The 18,966-nt window shown below is 35.5% G+C and overlaps 1 protein-coding gene across 2 annotated transcripts in view; it reads left to right on the forward strand.

Annotated features, from left to right (window-relative positions):
• LOC129889101 (uncharacterized) overlaps window positions 1–12,563 on the forward strand; it is a 30,427-nt gene extending 17,864 nt beyond the window's left edge. For both annotated transcript variants that reach the window (XM_055964244.1, XM_055964245.1), the window contains exons 16-18: window positions 8,724–8,887; window positions 9,117–9,174; window positions 11,998–12,563. In XM_055964244.1, coding sequence (XP_055820219.1) covers window positions 8,724–8,887; window positions 9,117–9,174; window positions 11,998–12,113 — 338 coding nt within the window. In that variant the 3' untranslated portion in view covers window positions 12,114–12,563. The remainder of the gene's footprint in view (window positions 1–8,723; window positions 8,888–9,116; window positions 9,175–11,997) is intronic.
• Window positions 12,564–18,966: the final 6,403 nt, after the last annotated feature.

An 18,966-nucleotide genomic window follows, 5' to 3' on the forward strand; every position in this document is an offset into this window, starting at 1 on the left:
TAATTCAGCAGTCATACTTTCACGAACTCTTGAATGAAGGAGGGGACAGAGACTTTGTGTTGGGAGACTTGGAGCACTTGGATAGGCGTCTCGACTTTGGGTATTGTAGGAGAATAAAGGTTGAGGAGGTTAAGGGAGCTGTTCGTAGGATGAGCAGGGGAAAAGCGACCGGACCTGACGAGATCCCTGGGGAATTTTGGAAGAATGCAGGTAGGGTAGGATTGGAGTGGCTGACTGCGCTGTTTAATGTCATTTTCAGGACATCGAAGATGCCGGAAGAATGGAGGTGGAGTACAATCATTCTCGTGTACAAGAACAAGGGAGACATTCAAAGCTGCACCAACTATAGAGGTATCAAGCTGCTAAGCCACACTATGAAAGTGTGGGAAAGGGTGATGGAAATGAGGGTGAGGAGTAGTGTGTCTATTTCAGAGAACCAGTTTGGATTCATGCCGGGGCGCTCGACTACAGAAGCCATTCATATTGTAAGGAGATTGGTGGAGCAGTATAGGGAGCGAAAAAGGGACTTACACATGATATTCATTGATCTAGAAAAGGCCTATGACAAAGTTTCAAGAGAGGTCCTATGGAGATGCTTGGAGGCGAAATGTATACCTGTGGCGTACATTAGAGCCATTAAAGACATGTATGATGGAGCTAAGACCAGGGTAAGGACGGTAGGAGGGGACTCAGAGCACTTTCCTGTTACGATGGGGTTGCACCAGGGATCGACTCTTACCCCGTTCCTATTCGCCCTGGTGATGGATCAATTGACAAGACAAATACAAGGTGAGGTGCCTTGGTGTATGTTGTTTGCGGATGACATAGTCCTGATTGACGAGACTCACAACGGAGTTAAAGACAAGCTGGAGGGTTGGAGACAGACGTTAGAGTCTAAAGGATTTAAATTGAGTAGGACCAAGACAGAATACTTGGAGTGCAGTTTCAGTGGCCTGCCGCGTGAGGCTGACGGGGAAGTGAGGCTTGGTACCCAGGCCATTCAAAAGAAAAGAAGCTTCAAGTACCTTGGGTCTATTATACAGGAAGATGGGGATATCGACGATGATGTTTCACACCGTATCGGTGCAGGGTGGATGAAATGGAGGCTCGCCTCCGGAGTGCTGTGTGACAAGAAAGTGCCACCAAAACTCAAAGGCAAGTTCTACAAAGTGGTGGTTAGACCGACTCTATTGTACGGGGCGGAGTGTTGGCCAATCAAGAACCTTCATGTGCAGAAGATGAAAGTCGCAGAAATGCGAATGCTGCGGTGGATGTGTGGGCACACTAGGATGGATAGAATTAGGAATGAAGATATCCGAGACAAGGTGGGAGTGACATCAGTGGAGGATAAGATGCGGGAAGCGAGACTGAGATGGTTTGGGCATGTGAAGAGGAGAGACACAGATGCTCCAGTGCGGAGGTGCGAGAGGTTGGTTATGAACGGTTTCAGGAGGGGCAAAGGGAGGCCGAAGAAGTATTGGGAAGAGGTGATTAGACATGATATGACATAGTTGCAGCTCACCGAGGACATGACCTTAGATAGGAGGCTGTGGAGGACCCAGACTAAGATAGTAGGCTAGGTGGCCTATCCTCTCTCCATAATAGTCGTAGTTGCGCTCATTTGTTTATTAACACTTGATTTTTGCATGGGATTACTGTTTATATTTGTTGGCCCAGTTTACTTTGGGTATCCTATTTTATTTATAGTAGTTAATGCTCCTTTATCCTCGATCTTTCCTACCCTGACTTTATCGCTCTCATTATTCATATTCTTATATTGTTTTCTATATGCTTGGCTCTACTGACCTATGTCTTGTTTTTCTTGTTTCCCTTGTTTCTCCTCCCTTGTTCTTCTCTCTTAAGCCGAGGGTCTTTCGGAAACAGCCGCCCTATCTTTCAAGGTGGGGGTTAGATCTGCGTACACTCTACCCTCTCCAGACTCCACATGGTGGGACTATACTGGGTTTGTTGTTGTTGTGTTGTTGTTGGCCATGGTTTTGGGACATAAGTCCTGACCAAGTAATGAAAAGCCTTACTCAGGTGTAGTCGTGTAGAAAGATTATTCATTATTTCATTCGAGGTTGAGCCTCCATCTTATATTGTCCGTGCTCTAGATGTCCAGTCCTGAGCTCGCGGGAGATTATTGAGTCCCACATTGGTGGGCATTAGGGTTCTTGGTCTCCTTATATGGTCTTGGACAACTCTTCCATCATGAGCTAGCTTTTAGGGTTGAGTTAGGCCCAATATTCATTTCTTTATCAGTCATGACCAAGTAATGAAAACTGAAAAGCCTTACTCAGGTATATAATGATTATGCTTTGTAGTCAGCTAGAAAGCTGGATTTACAATTAATTGGCGTTCTTCTCGTCCAGAAAAAGATAAAGTGTGTGCCAACTGCCAAGAAGCAAATTAATCACTAGGGGATCCTAATTCGTTTCAACAGGTAGATGTCACAAATTCATCAGTTTTTAACAAAACCAATGAAATATCTACTATCTAAAGCACTAATGTTTGAATGGACTTCAAAACTGTTGCAGTTTGTCTCTAGAACTGCAGGTTAATTTCAAATGTTTAGCTGCAGTGCACAGGTGTCTACAAGACCTAAATTCAAGGTAGAATCGATAACATAGGACTGAAAAAGCTGAGGAGGTGCACAGCAGAATAAGTTTGTTTTTTTTAGCTGTTTCTCTCTTTCCTAGTTTGTTTAGAAGTCTGTTAGCTATTTTTTAGTTCAGTTGCTTATTTTCAGCAAGCAGTAAAATCTGTTTAGCAGATTTTTAGCAATACTCTACTGTAATTTAGTTAAGCTATGATGTATATAATCAATTCGTTATGATCATAAAAGAGTGATCTTTCAAGACACTTATATTTCTTTTGCTTTCAAAATCTTAACATTGGCATCAGAATCTTTTGTTCTTAAAGGGACTTGTGAGAGCTAGAGGGTTTTTGACTGAGTGAAACCCAAACACTTAACCAGACCATCCATAAAATCAGTTTACTAAGTTATGGAAGGTGAGTGTGTTTTCTCATCAATTGCTCCACCCGTTTTTGATGGAGAAAACTATCAGGTTTGGGCTGTCAGGATGGAAGCCTACATGGATGCATGTGATCTCTGGGAGGCAGTAGAGGAGGATTATGAAGTTCCTCCTTTACCAGGCAATCCTACAATGGCTCAGATCAAAACTCACAAGGAGAAGAAGACCAGGAAGTCGAAGGCGAAGGCATGTCTCTATGCTGCAGTATCTCCTACTATTTTTTACAGAATCATGACTCTTAGATCAGCTAAGGAAATTTGAGATTTTCTGAAAAAAGAATATCACGGAGATGAAAGAATTCGAGGCATGAAGGTCTTAAACCTGGTAAGGGAATTTGAAATGCAAAAAATGAAGGAATCTGAGACAATTAAAGAGTACTCAGATAGACTTATCAATCTGACTAATAAAGTAAAGTTACTTGGTGCCGAACTTTCTGATACAAGGATTGTGCAGAAAATCCTTGTTACTATGCCTGAAAAGTTTGAAGCAACAATTGCTTCACTGGAAAATACAAAAGATCTGTCAAACATTACTTTGGCAGAACTTTTGAACTCTTTGCAAGCACAGGAACAAAGAAGATTGATGAGGAACGAGGAAGCTGTTGAAGGAGCCTTGCAAGCAAGGCAACAATTCAACTACGGAGGCAAAGGCAAGAAGCAGAAGGAAAAGAAGAATTATGCTATGTCAACAAAAGTTGCTGCTACAAATGGCAATTCCAGCAGCAACAACAAAGGTGGAAAGTATCCAGCTTGCCAGCATTGTGGGAAGGAAAATCATCCACACTTCAAGTGTTGGAGAAAACCTGATATGAGATGCAGAAAGTGTCATAAATTCGGTTATGCTGAGATTATTTGCAAAGAGAAAGGACCACAACAATTAAATGAAGCACAAATTGCAGACCAACAAGAAGAAGAGCAATTGTTTGTGGCTACTTGTTTTGTAAGTAAAGGTACTTCAAGTGAAAGCTGGTTAATTGATAGCGGTTGTACAAATCATATGATTCATGATGAGGAGATTTTCAGAGTGTTAGACAAATATGTAACCTCTAAAGTCAGAATTGGTAATGGTGATTATCTTCCTGCTAAAGGGAAAGGCACAGTAGCTATTGAAAGCTATTCAGGTACAAAGTTAATTTCGGATGTACTCTATGTTCCTGAAATTGATCAAAATTTGTTGAGCGTAGGGCAGTTTTTGGAGAATAATTTCAAGCTTATTTTTGCTGACAAGAAGTTTGTGATCTTTGATCTAAAAGGTCAAGAAATCTGTCAAGTTAAAATGAGAGGAAGAAGTTTTTCCTTTGATCCAATGGAGGAAAAGCAGGCTGCCTATCCAAGCCAAGAGATGACAGCAGATGTATGGCACAAAAGACTCGGACATTTCCATCACAAGGCACTCTTGTACATGTCGACAAACGATATGGTTCAAGGACTACCACCTATGGAGGAGGAACACTCAAGTTGCAACACATGTCAATTGGGAAAGCAAAGCAGGATGCCTTTTCCCAAGGCAACCTGGAGAGCATCGGTGAAGTTTCAATTAGTCCATACCGATTTGTGTGGACCACATAAGGCTGCTTCTCTTCAAGGAAGTAAATATTTTATAGCATTCATTGATGATATGACAAGAATGTGTTGGATTTATTTCCTCAGGTTCAAGTCTGAAGTACCTGATGTGTTCTGGAAGTTCAAAGCGTTGGTAGAAAATTAAAGTGGTTGTAGGATGCAAATGCTGAGATCAGATAACGGTACTGAGTACACATCTGATCGATTTGAAAAGTTTTGTGAAAATGCAGGAATCGAGCATCAACTCACTGCCCCATATACTCCGCAACAAAATGGGGTAAGTGAAAGGAAGAATAGGACTGTAAGGGAGATGTCGAGGTGCTTGTTATATGAGAAGGGCCTACCAAAGAATTTATGGGCAGAAGCAGCTAGCACTGTTGTGTTTTTGCTGAATAGGTTGCCTACAAAAGCATTGGAGGGAAAGACACCTTTTGAGGCATGGCATGGGTATAAGCCTTCCTTGAAAAACTTAAAAGATATTTGGTTGTTTGTGTTTCTCTTATATTCCATAGGTTAAGAGAGACAAGTTAGACAAGAAGGCTGAACCCGGAGTGTTTATCGGCTATAAGCACAATCTCTAAAGCTTACAGAATTTTGCAAGCTCAAACAGGAAAAATTGTGATAAGCAGAGATGTGTTTTTTTATGGAGAATGAGAAATGGGATTGGGATGAAGGTAAGCAAAAGCAGATTACAAGCAATCTGCTGGATTCTAATGAGAACATTGATCATCAACCTGTGAGAGGAACAAGGTTGCTCTCTTATATATACCAGAGATGCAATGTGGCGATTTTAGAGCCTTCTGGATTCAAGGAAGCCATTTCAGATCCCAAGTGGCAAGCCGCAATGGAGGAGGAGCTTGCAATGATTAAGAAAAGCGAGACATGGCAGCTTGTAGAAAAGCCTCAACATAGGAAGATCATTGGTGTGAAGTGGGTTTGTCGCACGAAATTGAATGCTGATGGTTCTGTTAACAAGCTCAAGGCAAGACTTGTTGTGAAAGGTTACTCACAGATTTTTGGAGTTGATTATTCAGAAACTTTTGCCCCAGTTGCTAGACTTGATACTATAAGGTTGTTACTAGCTATTGCTGCTCAAAAAGATTGGAAAATCTTTCAGTTAGATGTCAAGTCAGCTTTTTAAAATGGTTTTCTGGAGGAGCAAATTTATGTGGAGCAGCCTCAAGGTTTCTCTGTAAAGGGACATGAAGATAAAGTTTATTTGTTGAAGAAAGCCCTTTATGGTTTAAAACAAGCTCTAAGGGCTTGGTACAGTCGAATTGATGAGCACTTGCAATGCTTAGGTTTTAAGAAAAGCCTAAGTGAATCAACTCTTTTTATTAAAAAAAGAGCTTCTGATGTTGTGATTATATCACTTTATGTTGATGATCTTCTTGTAACAGGCAACAACCTTGAAATGATAGACGAATTCAAGGCGGAGATGAAGAAAGTGTTCGAAATGACAGACTTGGGAGAAATGTCTTACTTTCTTGGAATGCAGATTCATCAAACTCAAAATGAAGTGTTCATTTGTCATAAGAAGTATGCAAGAGAGATAATGGAGAAGTTCAAAATGGAAGATTGCAAGCCTATGAACACTCCAATGAATCAGAAAGACAAGCGGATTAAAGATGATGGCAGTGACAAGGTTGATGAGGCAAGTTATAGAAGTATGGTTGGATGTCTTACGTATCTCACTGCCACGAGACCTGACATTCTGCAAGCAGTAAGTTTTTGTCCAGATTTCTGAATTGTGCAAGTGAAATTCACATGAAAGTAGCCAAAAGAGTGATAAGGTATGTCAAGGGAACTTTGGACTATGGTGTTAAGTTCTGTTGAAGTCAGAATTTCAATTTACAAGGTTATTCTGATAGTGATTGGGCAGGGTCAGTTGATGATATGAAAAGCACTTCAGGTTATTGTTTTAGCCTTGGTTCGGGATGTTTTTCATGGTGCTCAAAGAAGCAAGATATCGTGGCAGTCAACTGCAGAAGCTGAATTTATAGCTGCTACAGCAACAGTTAATCAAGCTGGCTAAGGAAGATCTTGTTAGATCTTGATCTAGAGCAACAAGGAAGCACAAAAGTGTTTGTGGATAATCAGGCGACCATAGCAATTTCTCATAATCCAGTTTTTCATGGGGAAACAAAACATTTTAATATCAGATTGTACTTTGTCAGGGAAATGCAAGAAGGAGAAGAGGTGAAATTGGTTTATTGCAAGTCAGAAGATCAAATTGCTGATGAATTTACTAAGCCATTTCATGTTAATAGATTTGAATTTCTCAGAATGAAGCTTGGAGTATGCAGTTCTTGAGCCAGGAGGAGTGTTGCAGTTTGTCTCTAGAACTGCAGGTTAATTTCAAATGTTTAGCTGCAGTGCACAAGTGTCTACAAGACCTAAATTCAAGGTAGAATAGATAACGTAGGACTGAAAAAGCTGAGGAGGTGCACAACAGAATAAGTTGCTGGTTTTTAGCTGTTTGTCTCTTTCCTAGTTTGTTTAGAAGTCTGTTAGCTATTTTTTAGTTCAGTTGCTTATTTTCAGCAAAGCAGTAAAATCTGTTTAGCAGATTTTTAGCAATACTCTACTGTAATTTAGTTAAGCTATGATGTATATAATCAATTCATTATGATCAATAAAAGAGTGATCTTTCAAGTCAGTTATATTTCTTTTGCTGTCAAAATCTTAACAAAAACAAAAGTACAGTATCCCTCATAACCAGACCAAGAAAGTGTCAACCAGTAATTATTCAATTCAAAAATAAACAATGATGACACGGGGAGGTCTTAAATAGGAAACAGAAATTCTTAAATTAGCTTTTATAAGAGAATGTAACGTCTTAAGAGCTAGAGCAGAAAAGTTGAACCATGATCTCTCCGGAAGCAGACCTTTTCTGCTCCTTCTGCCATCTAACAGCTATAGATGACTCTGGACCTAATGACAGTTGTATCTGAAAATAAAAGTATCAAGGAGGCCTGTAGGACATCAACGTTCCTTACTCCTAACATCCTACTTCCTCAAACTAGGAAAAGGTTTCTGTTTAGCGGTGGTTCATTGCTGCTCCATCAAAGGAACTTCTGATGCTTCGAAGTGCACCACCTAGAAGTCTTAAATCTCAGCTATCCGTCTGTCCCTCCAATATATGAGATTGTGAAGATCCTTTTTGTCGATTGCACGTGAGTACAATTAAGTAAATATCAAAGGCAAGGGAGGGAGAGCTTGTTGAAATTTATCTTCCATTTTTCTTGTTTCCGTGTGATGCATGTGTTCAACGTTACTGGGAGGATTTGTAGATTCTAAATCTGCGTAGAGGGAGGGATTCTAGATATGTAGAGTAACAGGACGACGATGACGGGGATTGAGTCAAGGGACCAGAATGTGGGGTTTGGTAGGGGAAAGAGGACGAGGGGTATGAGTTGCTCAGTGGGACTATATCTTTGAGCTTGGAGGATCCCTTGAGTGAGTAAGAGTTGGCCTAAGTGTTTTTGAGAACACGAAGCGGAAAAAAGAAATAAAGGCATAGTTTGCTTAAAGCGAGAAGCGAAGGGCAAAATTTTTAAAAGAACATCAAAATGATGCACAAACAAGATAAAATATCTAAATAAGCAACTCAACAAAAATAATACCTATTAGCATATCCTTCAATTTAAAAAGTAAAGAGCTAATAATAATGATGTTATTTACCCCAGCCCCTGTTAGTGTGATAAAGAGAATTGACACTTTAAGAAATAAACAGTGATAATGAATTATTTTGTTGGGATGTCAGAGAAACCTTAACGAAATTCTGACTTCATAATCCCCTGGGTGGGTTTCTGACTTTATTTACAAATAAAACTAGAGCATGTTGATGTCAATCTGAAATATATTTATGTTAAAACAAATGAAGACCCGTGCTTGAGTAACAAATTGTTCTTCCTCCATGTCATCACTAAATTTTCCGTTATTTGTGACCACCAAGAATATAGTACATTTATGTATCTATAAATTACTGATCCTAACAAATTGCACTAGAGGTGGTAGATGCTTGGTTTCTGTCTCTTGAGACATACTGTCTCAACCATCTCTCACTTAGTTGGTTTTTGGTTGCTTTCCAAAGGTTTCTTAAATTTATATATTTGCATTCCAGAGGGTATGGATGATGCATCTGTTATCATGATGGCAGCAAGCATCTGTTCACTTATACTTGATTTGACATCAGAGGAAGCTCTTTTAAATAATCCAGACTTCACTAGCGGTGATATTGGTAATCTGTCAAAGCTCATTAGACGAAGCTTTGTAATGTGTGGTCAGGTAATTCACTTGCTTATGCTTCAACTGTTCTGTTATTGCCTAATTGACTGTACATCAATAGCTTTTTCATAGTTTGGGATTACTCACAGGCAATCTCAGCATCCGATCTTCCCCATGCTCCCCTTCCCATTTAAAATGGACATGAGAAAATAAACATGCCAAAGAAATGATCTGTTAGCTGTGATTTTGGTTACTCCAGTTGACAAATTATTGTTCTGGCTGAATCCAGGACTTGATATCCAATGATGCTAAAGCTGAAGTAGATCTTTTTCAGATAATTACCTCAGGTTCGTAGTTCTCTTATATTAAAAATATAAGGTCTCATTTGCTTTACTTCATGAAGGTCTTAATGTTGATAAATCAAATCTCGGTCATCAAGTCGGATTGTTTTTTGGGTAAAATCCTGTCTATGCAACGATTCTACTAAGATGTCAATTCACCACCACTCCATCCACTTTCATCGCTAATGTCGTTGTTACAGCCGCTCACCACTATCAATTATCACCACCCACAACCACCATCCTCATCCACAATCAGGGGTGGATTTTCACAGAGGGGCATGAGACCGAAATTCCAGCAGCACACCTTATTATGGTCCTATTACTCCCCTCCCTTCCGAACTCATTTTTTTTGTATTTTCATGCACTTTTTATGCTAACATTACACTTTCAACCAGTTAAGTTAATTGCGTTTGTACTACACGCACCACCGCATGTGTAAAAACAATTTTTTTTTTAAAAAAAATTAAACTTTTTTAAAGATAATTTCTTTTTTAAATATTCTATTTTCCTTATCTTTTATTTAAGTTAAGTTAATAAACACAATTTTTTAATTTGTTTTTGCCTTGTATTTAAAAAAATCAATTTTTTTTATCTTCAATTGATTTTTATTTATTCTTTTTATTTTCTTTATCGTTCCTTTTGATTTGATTTGATTTCAAATTTAATCCAATTGTCTTGTATTTAAAATCAATAAATTTCGGATGAATATCAAAATAAGTGAAGAAAATCAAATAAAATATAAAAAATAATTAAAACATTAAAATTAAAGTACACCTTAAATTATTATTTTTTTTAAAAAAACACGTAATTTTTTAAAAAGACAAGAAATTAATGAAAGAGAAAAAAATAAAAAGTTTAAAGTGAGGAGGGAAATAGATATTTTACAAAGAAAAAAATGAGAAAAATAAATACATATAAGTTTGAATATCAATGTAAAATGTCCAATTAAAAAAGGACATGTTTTCAATTTTTTCGCTCATAACTTGCCTTCAAGAGAGTGCATACTCTTTATGTCACGTCAGCATTTAAGGTGTATTTATTTTATTTTAAAATAATTTAGGGGGTAATAAGACTTTAGTTAAGTTAAGGTGTGTCGCTAGGATTTAAGTCATACTTTAGTGGCTACTTATGCCTTATCCCAAGAAAGACGGATTTTCTTTCCACTTGTGTTTTAAACAACAATTTTACGAATAATGATCACACTTTTCTTAGTTTCTTATCATTTCTTTCTTTTTATCTTTTACTTCGGTATTTTTTTCTTAAGTTGTGAAGTGAATGCTTTTGGATAAAAAAATGCTATTAATAATTGCGTTAAAATATGAAAATTTGTTAAGACCAATTATAAATTGAATGATACTTTTTTTGTGATAATAGTGCTAATTATTTTTGCTCATCAAGTTGTTGTCGAGACAAAATTTTATGGAATCGAACCAAATGATAGTGTTAAGTGCAGTCATCCTCTAAAAATTTTGGATACGCCTCTGTTTACCATCACAAGGCAATCACCCATAGTCAATCACCCATAGTCAATCGTCACCACAACTAGCTATTATTTACAATCATCGCCACTACCACCATTACCGCATGCATATATCACTAGCCAGAGGCGGATTCAAGATTTGGAGGTTTTGAATGCCACATTTTTCAAAAAGAATAAACGGATCGGTTTCTTCAATTATGTGTTATGATTCAGATTTTTTTTTTCCGCTTTTTATAGACAAATCAATCGAATATGCATATTAAGTAATGTTTTCTTTTATATATTCTAAGGTTCAAGATATCTAATTAGAAGTCCATTTTTTTTTAGGAATAAGAGGTCTTATTCACTAAAAATTTGATAAAGAAAAAAAAATCACATTAAAAATCTGAACTTGTATAAATCATCTAAAACTGTTACCTCAATATATTTATATTGCATTGCATTTATGTTTTGTTGCATATAATATTGTGAGAGAATCAAAAGTCAATTTGAATTAATAAAGAATATAAGTAAAGAATTAAATAAAGAAAAAGATTTTGAAAAAAGGAGGAGTTGAAGCCGCTACAAGCAAAAAGTGGGTAAAATATTGGCTGCACATACTTTCAAACCCGCGTATCTTGGGTGGAATGTTCAGTTATTTGTCGATGGCACACTGAAGCCTTTTATTACTTTGGGTGGCAATGTTAATATATATTGTATTTCTTATAAATATACTCATATACAATTTTTCAATCGAGGCATTGGTTGGCGTGGCACCCCCTCTCTTGCACATAGATCCACCCCTATCGCTACTATTAACTATCACTATATATCTTCAACCACCTTCGCCATTCACCACCACCATTAACTTTTACTATTATCCACCACAATTATCAATCGCCACCAACTGGTAACCACCGTTGTTAACCACTAATGCTAGCCACTATCACCACTAGCTACGAGCCACGACCACCAGCATCCTCAATTGACACCCACGGGCCATCGTCATCATCAACCGCCATATAGGTTTTAAAAAATATTTTGTTAATATAGCTAATATTAGATTAATTTAGTATTTTATTAAATTTTATATTTATTAATTTTAAAATAAAGACAAGTTTTATATGCTTTAATGTTGAAAAAATCATCTTAATTATTAATATTCAAATCGTAATATATCTTAAAAATCAGAGGAGTATTAAGATTCAAATATCTAAATCTTAATGCACATCTTAGTGTTCAAATGTCTTAATTTTAGTATAAAAAAAAAGTAAGGTATAATATTTCAATGTTTTATATTCTCTTTTTTCCTAACTTTGAAAAAGTTGAGAAGCAGTTGCTTATTCTACTTGTGTTTAAATTTGGTGTAGCATATTCATTATGGGCTGATCGGTTTCCTAGCATTAAACGAGCCGTGGAGAGCTCAGGGCCTTTTGGATTTCAACATGTTTTATACGACTCTTGTTCACTTGATGGAGATGTGTGACTTTAAATGGAAATTGTGGCACTAATCAATTGAGCTGTAGTTCAACTTTCAATCAAGGGTATTGTCTTTCTGCAATCACTCACAGCATTTCATTCCTGCATTCTGGACTTCTCAATACTCCAGGAATCTGGAGAAGTAACAGTTACAGATATCTTTCAACGGAGTGAGTTTTTTGCAGTAGCCAACTTTGCAGTACAAAAGACATCAATGTTTCCATGTATTGCCATGTTGTGAGAGGGAATATAGTTAACATTTAGGATGGATTGATGATGAATAGTGAATACAAGCTTTTCCTAGCAGCTGTATGAATCCAAGCCCGCAGGATGACAAAGTTAGAAGTCTCTCTGTTGTTCCAACTCTGTGCATGTATTAGCCTGCTTGGCTCTACCAGGATGTGTGAACTAGAGTGCATATACAAACGTCAAAAGGAAAATGTTTTAAGTTATTCTACCGTTTTCTTAAAGTATTAGTTATACACCAGCAAATAATTCAATTTTAAAAAATTAGGCAGTCTGTGCACCTAGCAAGAATCGAATCTGCAAATTGGGGATAATATTCGCAGCCTTAGTTTGGGAGTCTAGTACCATTAGGCTATATCTCCTTTTTGATTTAGATGGTTCAAAATATCCTATATATACCGTGTAATTTTTTATCGAGGGGGTTCGGATGAACCCTTGGCACCTCGTAGTCTGCCCCCGGACTCTCATCGTACAAGGGTTGCTGAATATATGGCTCATAACATAGCATTGGTAGCAAGTTGCGTGCATTAGTTTGTCATTACTATTTCCTTGTACAACATAAACGTTTTAATTGCATCTCTCGATTGGGTGCACCTCTATCTGCGTTGTTTTTGGTAAGCATATCAAAGAAAGAGGTGATTGGGTGAGACACTTCATACCATGTGCCCAAAGGAACATTTAATGTACCTTCCAAATTAGTTCATTTTCAATCAGTTATAGGAAAACAAGTATAATGTGCTGGTTTGCCCCATGTGACTGTGACGTATGTACGACTTCTTTTGTTTCAATTTTTTTTTAATCCATTTAAAAAGAAGGTAATATATATATAATTATTTTTTTTAATTTCAACTTTCATCTCACTTATTTAAGATTACAAGATTAAACAATATTTTGATATGTTTTATATATTTTTAATTTAAAATTATAAAGTTTTTTCTAAATTCCGTATTAAGTTAATCAGACCAACAAATTGAGATGGAGAAAATAGTGGATTATTTGCTTTTGGTCCCCGCCCAAGAAAATTCAGTGCTGGGTTACGCAATTCGTTTTATCCTTTTCAACTTTAACTGCTTGTTTGGAGGGTGGTTATTTATTATATTGTGTCCACTAGGGAACACATAATTTTTCGTAAATGATATCACATTTTAAAATGAAAATAAATAAATAAAATATTACTGCTTGTTTGGAGGGTGGTTATTTATTATATTGTGTCCACTAGCGAACATATAATTTTTCGTAAATGATATCACATTTTAAAATGAAAATAAATAAATAAAATATTACAATGTCATATTAAAACATATATGTATAAATAAAGCATAATTCAAATATGTTACTATAATTCTCCATGATGAATTTTTATTTTTGAATTGTATTCAAAATATTCTCATCAGAAATTATAGTAAATTATTTTCTTTTATATGTAAGGCACCAAACAATCACTAAAAAACTATTCATTTATTTGATTTCATAAATCAATCTTAATTAATTCTATTTACGAAAGAGAAGGTGAAAGGAAAGAAAACATAGCACGCGACTACTAGGAGAGCAAAAACATCCTTTTTAAGCAGTCTAATATTATCTGATTGATCGCAAAACAATAAACAAGGTATTTTGGACTAAGTGGTTCACAATTTTGTAACTCTCTAAGAGGTCCACTGTTCGAATCTTGACAACTTGTCCATATTCATTTTTTGTATTTGTATATGAGGGCGAGAAATTTTTTACTAAAAATGAAGTGTGTTGCTTCTTAGTGTCAAGTGATGTCGCTTTACTTTATTTATTCTTTATTTTGCTTCTTTTTATCAATTATGTATACATATTTAATAAAAACGTATGGGGAAGCAGTGTCATGTGATACCCATTGGCCCAAGGTAAATTCACGTGTTGTCATGTTTGTTTTGATTGTTAAATTTAATTGTATCTTATCATTAAATTCATCGTTATGTAACGATAAAAATCTCATTTAATGAGATGACTAATTTGATGAGGTCATGGTGTTGTTTTTTATTTTTCAGTTTACATTTTACTTTTGCTTTTATTTAATAATCATATTTTATTATTTATCATATATTTTTTTAATAATAATTCTTCCTTTTACACTACTTTTTTTTCTTTCTTTCTTAATAATCATAGTTTATTCTTTATCTTTCTTTTCTTAAATAATAATTCTACCTTATATTAATGGCGCGTATCGATTGGTTCGGTTGTCGATTTTTGATTTATGAATTTGCTAAATCTATAACTAAATCAATAAGATATTTTATTATCGATTTTTGATTTTTAACAGTTCGATTTTCGTTTTAACCGATAAAAAAATGTTCATATTATCATATATACACGATGTTCATAAAATAGAAGTAGTAGCAAGAATAGAAGTGCATCACAAATTTCTACATTGATGATTTTTATTTTAGATAAAATTATTCGAATTTCTTCTAAAGATTCATGCAATAAATTGTGGAAACAATATTAATTGTCTGTCTTTGTCACAATCAAATCTAAAATCGAGAAGAGAGAATGTATCGCAATAGGGAGGCAGAGACGCTAATTTGTGCTGCCTATGATCGAGAGTAATATTGAAATTTAGAAAATAGGGTTGGTAAATATTAAAGTCGTCGTTATATAATTAGGAGCAAAATAATAATTTAATTATAATCTTATTGGTTTGTTGGTTTAACCATTAGCCAAAATTATAAAAATGAAACCGGAAAAATAACTCAATAAAAAAAATAGTTTAAAATTATTAACCCGATAACCCAACGCCGATAAATCAATAGTATTTTTTTTTAGTTCGATTATCGATCAAATCGATTTTTGCACATCCCTATCTTATATGCCATGTACTTTTTCTTTATATAATTTTGTAAATTTATTTGTTTAAATTGATCATGTGTGATATTATATAACAACATGAAATAATACGATCTATTCACATATTGTATTCATTAAAATAATTTAATACAGTATGATATGTCATGAAACGACGTGTAACAACCATCAAAAAAGTTATAAGGTTTAATGTCAATTTCATGCTACAGCCAAACAATTAGAAACATACCAATTTCCTCTATTTGGAATTAAGAGTGTATAGTCATCAACTGAGATCAGAAAACGGGAATATCATCCGCACAAATATTTTTACTTTTAGGTGGTTTTTAATTATGTTTTTTAAATTGGTGGTTTTCAATATTTAACTTTTAGCACTTTAAGTAATAAAAAAGAAGATCTGATGACAGAGACATTGGTGGTTTTCAATATTTAACTTTTACTTCCACAGACTCTTAAATGAAAAAGGTGATAGAGATATTGTACTGGATGGTTTGGCGCACTCTCATAGTCTTCTGGACTTTGGGTACTGCAAGTGTTTTAGGATTGAGGAGGTTAAATGTGCTATTAGAAGGATGAAGAGGGGGAGAGCGATCGGGCCCGATGAGATTCCGATGGACTTTTGGAAGAGCACTGACAAGGCAGGTTTGGAGTGGTTGACTAGGTTGTTTAATGTTATTTTGAAGACAACTGAGATGCCCGATGAATGAAGGTGGAGTACTATGGTTCCATTGTCCAAGAACAAGGGTAATATTCAAAACTGTAATAATTACAGGGGTATCAAATTGCTAAGCCACATTATGAAGATATGGAAGAGAGTGATGGAGATGGGGGTGAGGAGAGGAGTGTCAATTTCAGAGAATTAGTTCGGATTTATGTTGGGGCAGTCGACTACTGAGCAATTCATCTTATGCAGAGACTAGTAGAGAAATTTAGAGAAAGAAAGAGGGATCTTCATATGGTGTTCATTGATCTTGAAAAGTCTTATGACAAAATTTTGAGGGATGTTCTCTGGAAGTGTCTGGAGGCTAAAGGTGTCCCGATGGTGTATATTAGGGCAACAAAGAATATGTATGCTGGAGCCAAGACTCGGGTTAGGACGGTGGGAGATGATTCAGAGCATTTTCATGTTGAGATGGGACTACATCAGGGATCGGTGCTGAGTCCTTTTCTTTTTGCCTTAGTGATGAATAAGCTGACACAGTCTATGCAGGAGGAGGTTCCATTGTGTATGCTATTTGTAGATGACATAGTTTTGATTGATGAGATTCGGGACAGAGTTAATGATAGGTTGGAGGTTAGGAGACAACTCTGGAGTCCAAAGGGTTTAAATTGAGAAGGACCAAAATAGAATGCTTGGAGTGCGAATTCAGTGTTGCAAGGGATGAAGAGGGCACGTAAGAGAGGCTTTCCACTCAATCTATTACTAAGAAAGGAAGCTTTAAATACCTTGGATTCGTCATCTAGAGTAGTGGGGATATCGATGATAATGTCATACATCGCATTGGGGTATCATCGATAAAATTGAGGCTTGCCTCTAGTCCTATGTGATAAAACAATACAAGATAAACTTAAATGTAAGTTCTACAGAATGGTGCTTAGACCATCATTATTGTATGGAGTGGAGTGTTGACCAGTGAAAAACTCTCATGTTCAGAAGATGCATGTTGCGGAGATGAGGATGCTGATATGAATGTGTGGACATACTAGGAATGATAAGATTAGAAATGAGGTTATTTGGGAGAAGGTGGGAGTGGCCTCTATGGCAGCCACGATGAGAGAAGCGAGACTGAGATGTTTTGGGCATGTGCAAATGTAACATCCCCTAAAAACATTGTATACGATATTTCAATTCTCGCCAAAATAATAATACAGCCTCTGTATTTTGGGCATAACTTTTCATAAGATAGTCAGGTGATTCAAATTTTTAAGTAACCACAATATCATTACCTACAACTTTTGTGAAAATTATATTTTAAGTTTCGGAGGTTAAGTAGGTCAAATAAATTAATTATTGTAAGACAGGATGTTGTGATGGAATAGAGTATTTATAGAAGAAAAAATATATCTCACTGTAGGATGCTCCAAATTAGTTGTTTCTTAAACTACATGAAACTAGACTTCCATAGCTACAATTCTTATGAAGACACAAAATTCTAATAAGGAATTTATTTCTTAAACTACATGAAACTAGACTTCCATATCTACAATTCTTATGAAGACACAAAATTCTAATAAGGAATTTATCTTGTTCAAACGCAACTCCGAAAAAGAGTATTCTGTTAGAAAGAACTCATCTCACCTACCATGGAAAGATCTAGAACCCTTTGACATCATCCATGACATCAAAATCCTCAATTGAATTTTCAAGATCATTCTTTGTAATTATTTTTATTTATTGTTAGGTCCCTCTTCTACTCCTATAAATACCCACCTTGTTTCTTTATTTTATTCATCAAACTTTCTCAAGCAATTCTTCTCTCTATACACTTCTTTACTCATTCTCAAATATAGTTTAAGTTCTTAATAGTGAAGAAATACGGGTAGTACACAAAACATTCTGGCGAGGAGAAAATCTAGGACTCAAGAGTGTTCATTAAGTCCTTCGGTTCCGACTAAAGCTTCGAATTCCAGGTATGTAAGGCTTCAATGAGAGTATTCCTTCCACTCTCATGTCTAAATTATTTTGATTATATGATAAATTATGTTTATTTTCTTTAAACTTTACTCTAAGTTATGTGGTGTTTATCCATGGGTTCTTCCACCCATGTAGTCCAAAAACTCTTTCAATTAAGTCTCTTGATTTCAAGTAATATTTTCTTATAGGTAATTCTTATTTTTACTTAATAGCATGAATCATGGTTAAACTAATTATTATTGGTCTATTTTGATGCAACATAATTTCATATGTATGAATTGATGATTTACAAGTAATTTCTCTATTTATCGCTTTAAAGGTTCTTGAAATTCATGGTGGGTTGTTTAAAACATGATTTTTAATTAATGGATTTCAAAGTATTTATGTATATTTATTTACATACATTTTTGCAAGTTGAAGTGATTTGAACCCACCTAGTTTTATTATATTTTCAATAAAGTTTGCCTTGAAAGCTTTGACTCCAAATAAATATTTATAAAAGTAATATCTATGATCAAAATGGAGTCTTATGAAATGAAAGAATGATGAAATGATATAAATGATGGATTATTTATGCAATAAGAATAATTCTTGCATATTTGAATTACCAAATATTTTAATGAGCTATTCTACCGAATATGATATTTGAATTCTCAAGTTATATGCTATGAATATTTTGAAGTATTAAACTATTCCGTGGGATTGACTTAGCATTGAATGGGGCATTGAGGTGAGATTCAGTAAGGAAATCCTAGTAGCAGCCCCTTGTCTCATTAACTATGTGCCAACATAGGAGCCTTTATAGGTTTAGGCTAATGGATCCATAAATAGCCCTTAAAGTTAAAGTTAAAGAAATGAATGAAGTTGACGGAGTTCTACCTGGCAAGTAGTCTCCCCGGCCAACATAGGGGGTTATGTTAGATTCCATGTAATAGCTCGCATGGTCTTAAATGCCGGTTATGGTTATTTTCCCACAAAATGAATGTTTTAAAGGATATCTATATGATTTATTATGCATGCATTACATTATGTTCCATATTACATAAATATTTTAATGTTTCCTCAATGTACATGCATCCTTACATACTTAGTATATTCAAAGTACTAACACATACTCTTTTGCCTACATGATATCACCATGTAGGGA

Source organism: Solanum dulcamara, chromosome 5 (genome assembly GCF_947179165.1).
Source record: "Solanum dulcamara chromosome 5, daSolDulc1.2, whole genome shotgun sequence".
NCBI classification, from domain to species: domain Eukaryota; kingdom Viridiplantae; phylum Streptophyta; class Magnoliopsida; order Solanales; family Solanaceae; genus Solanum; species Solanum dulcamara.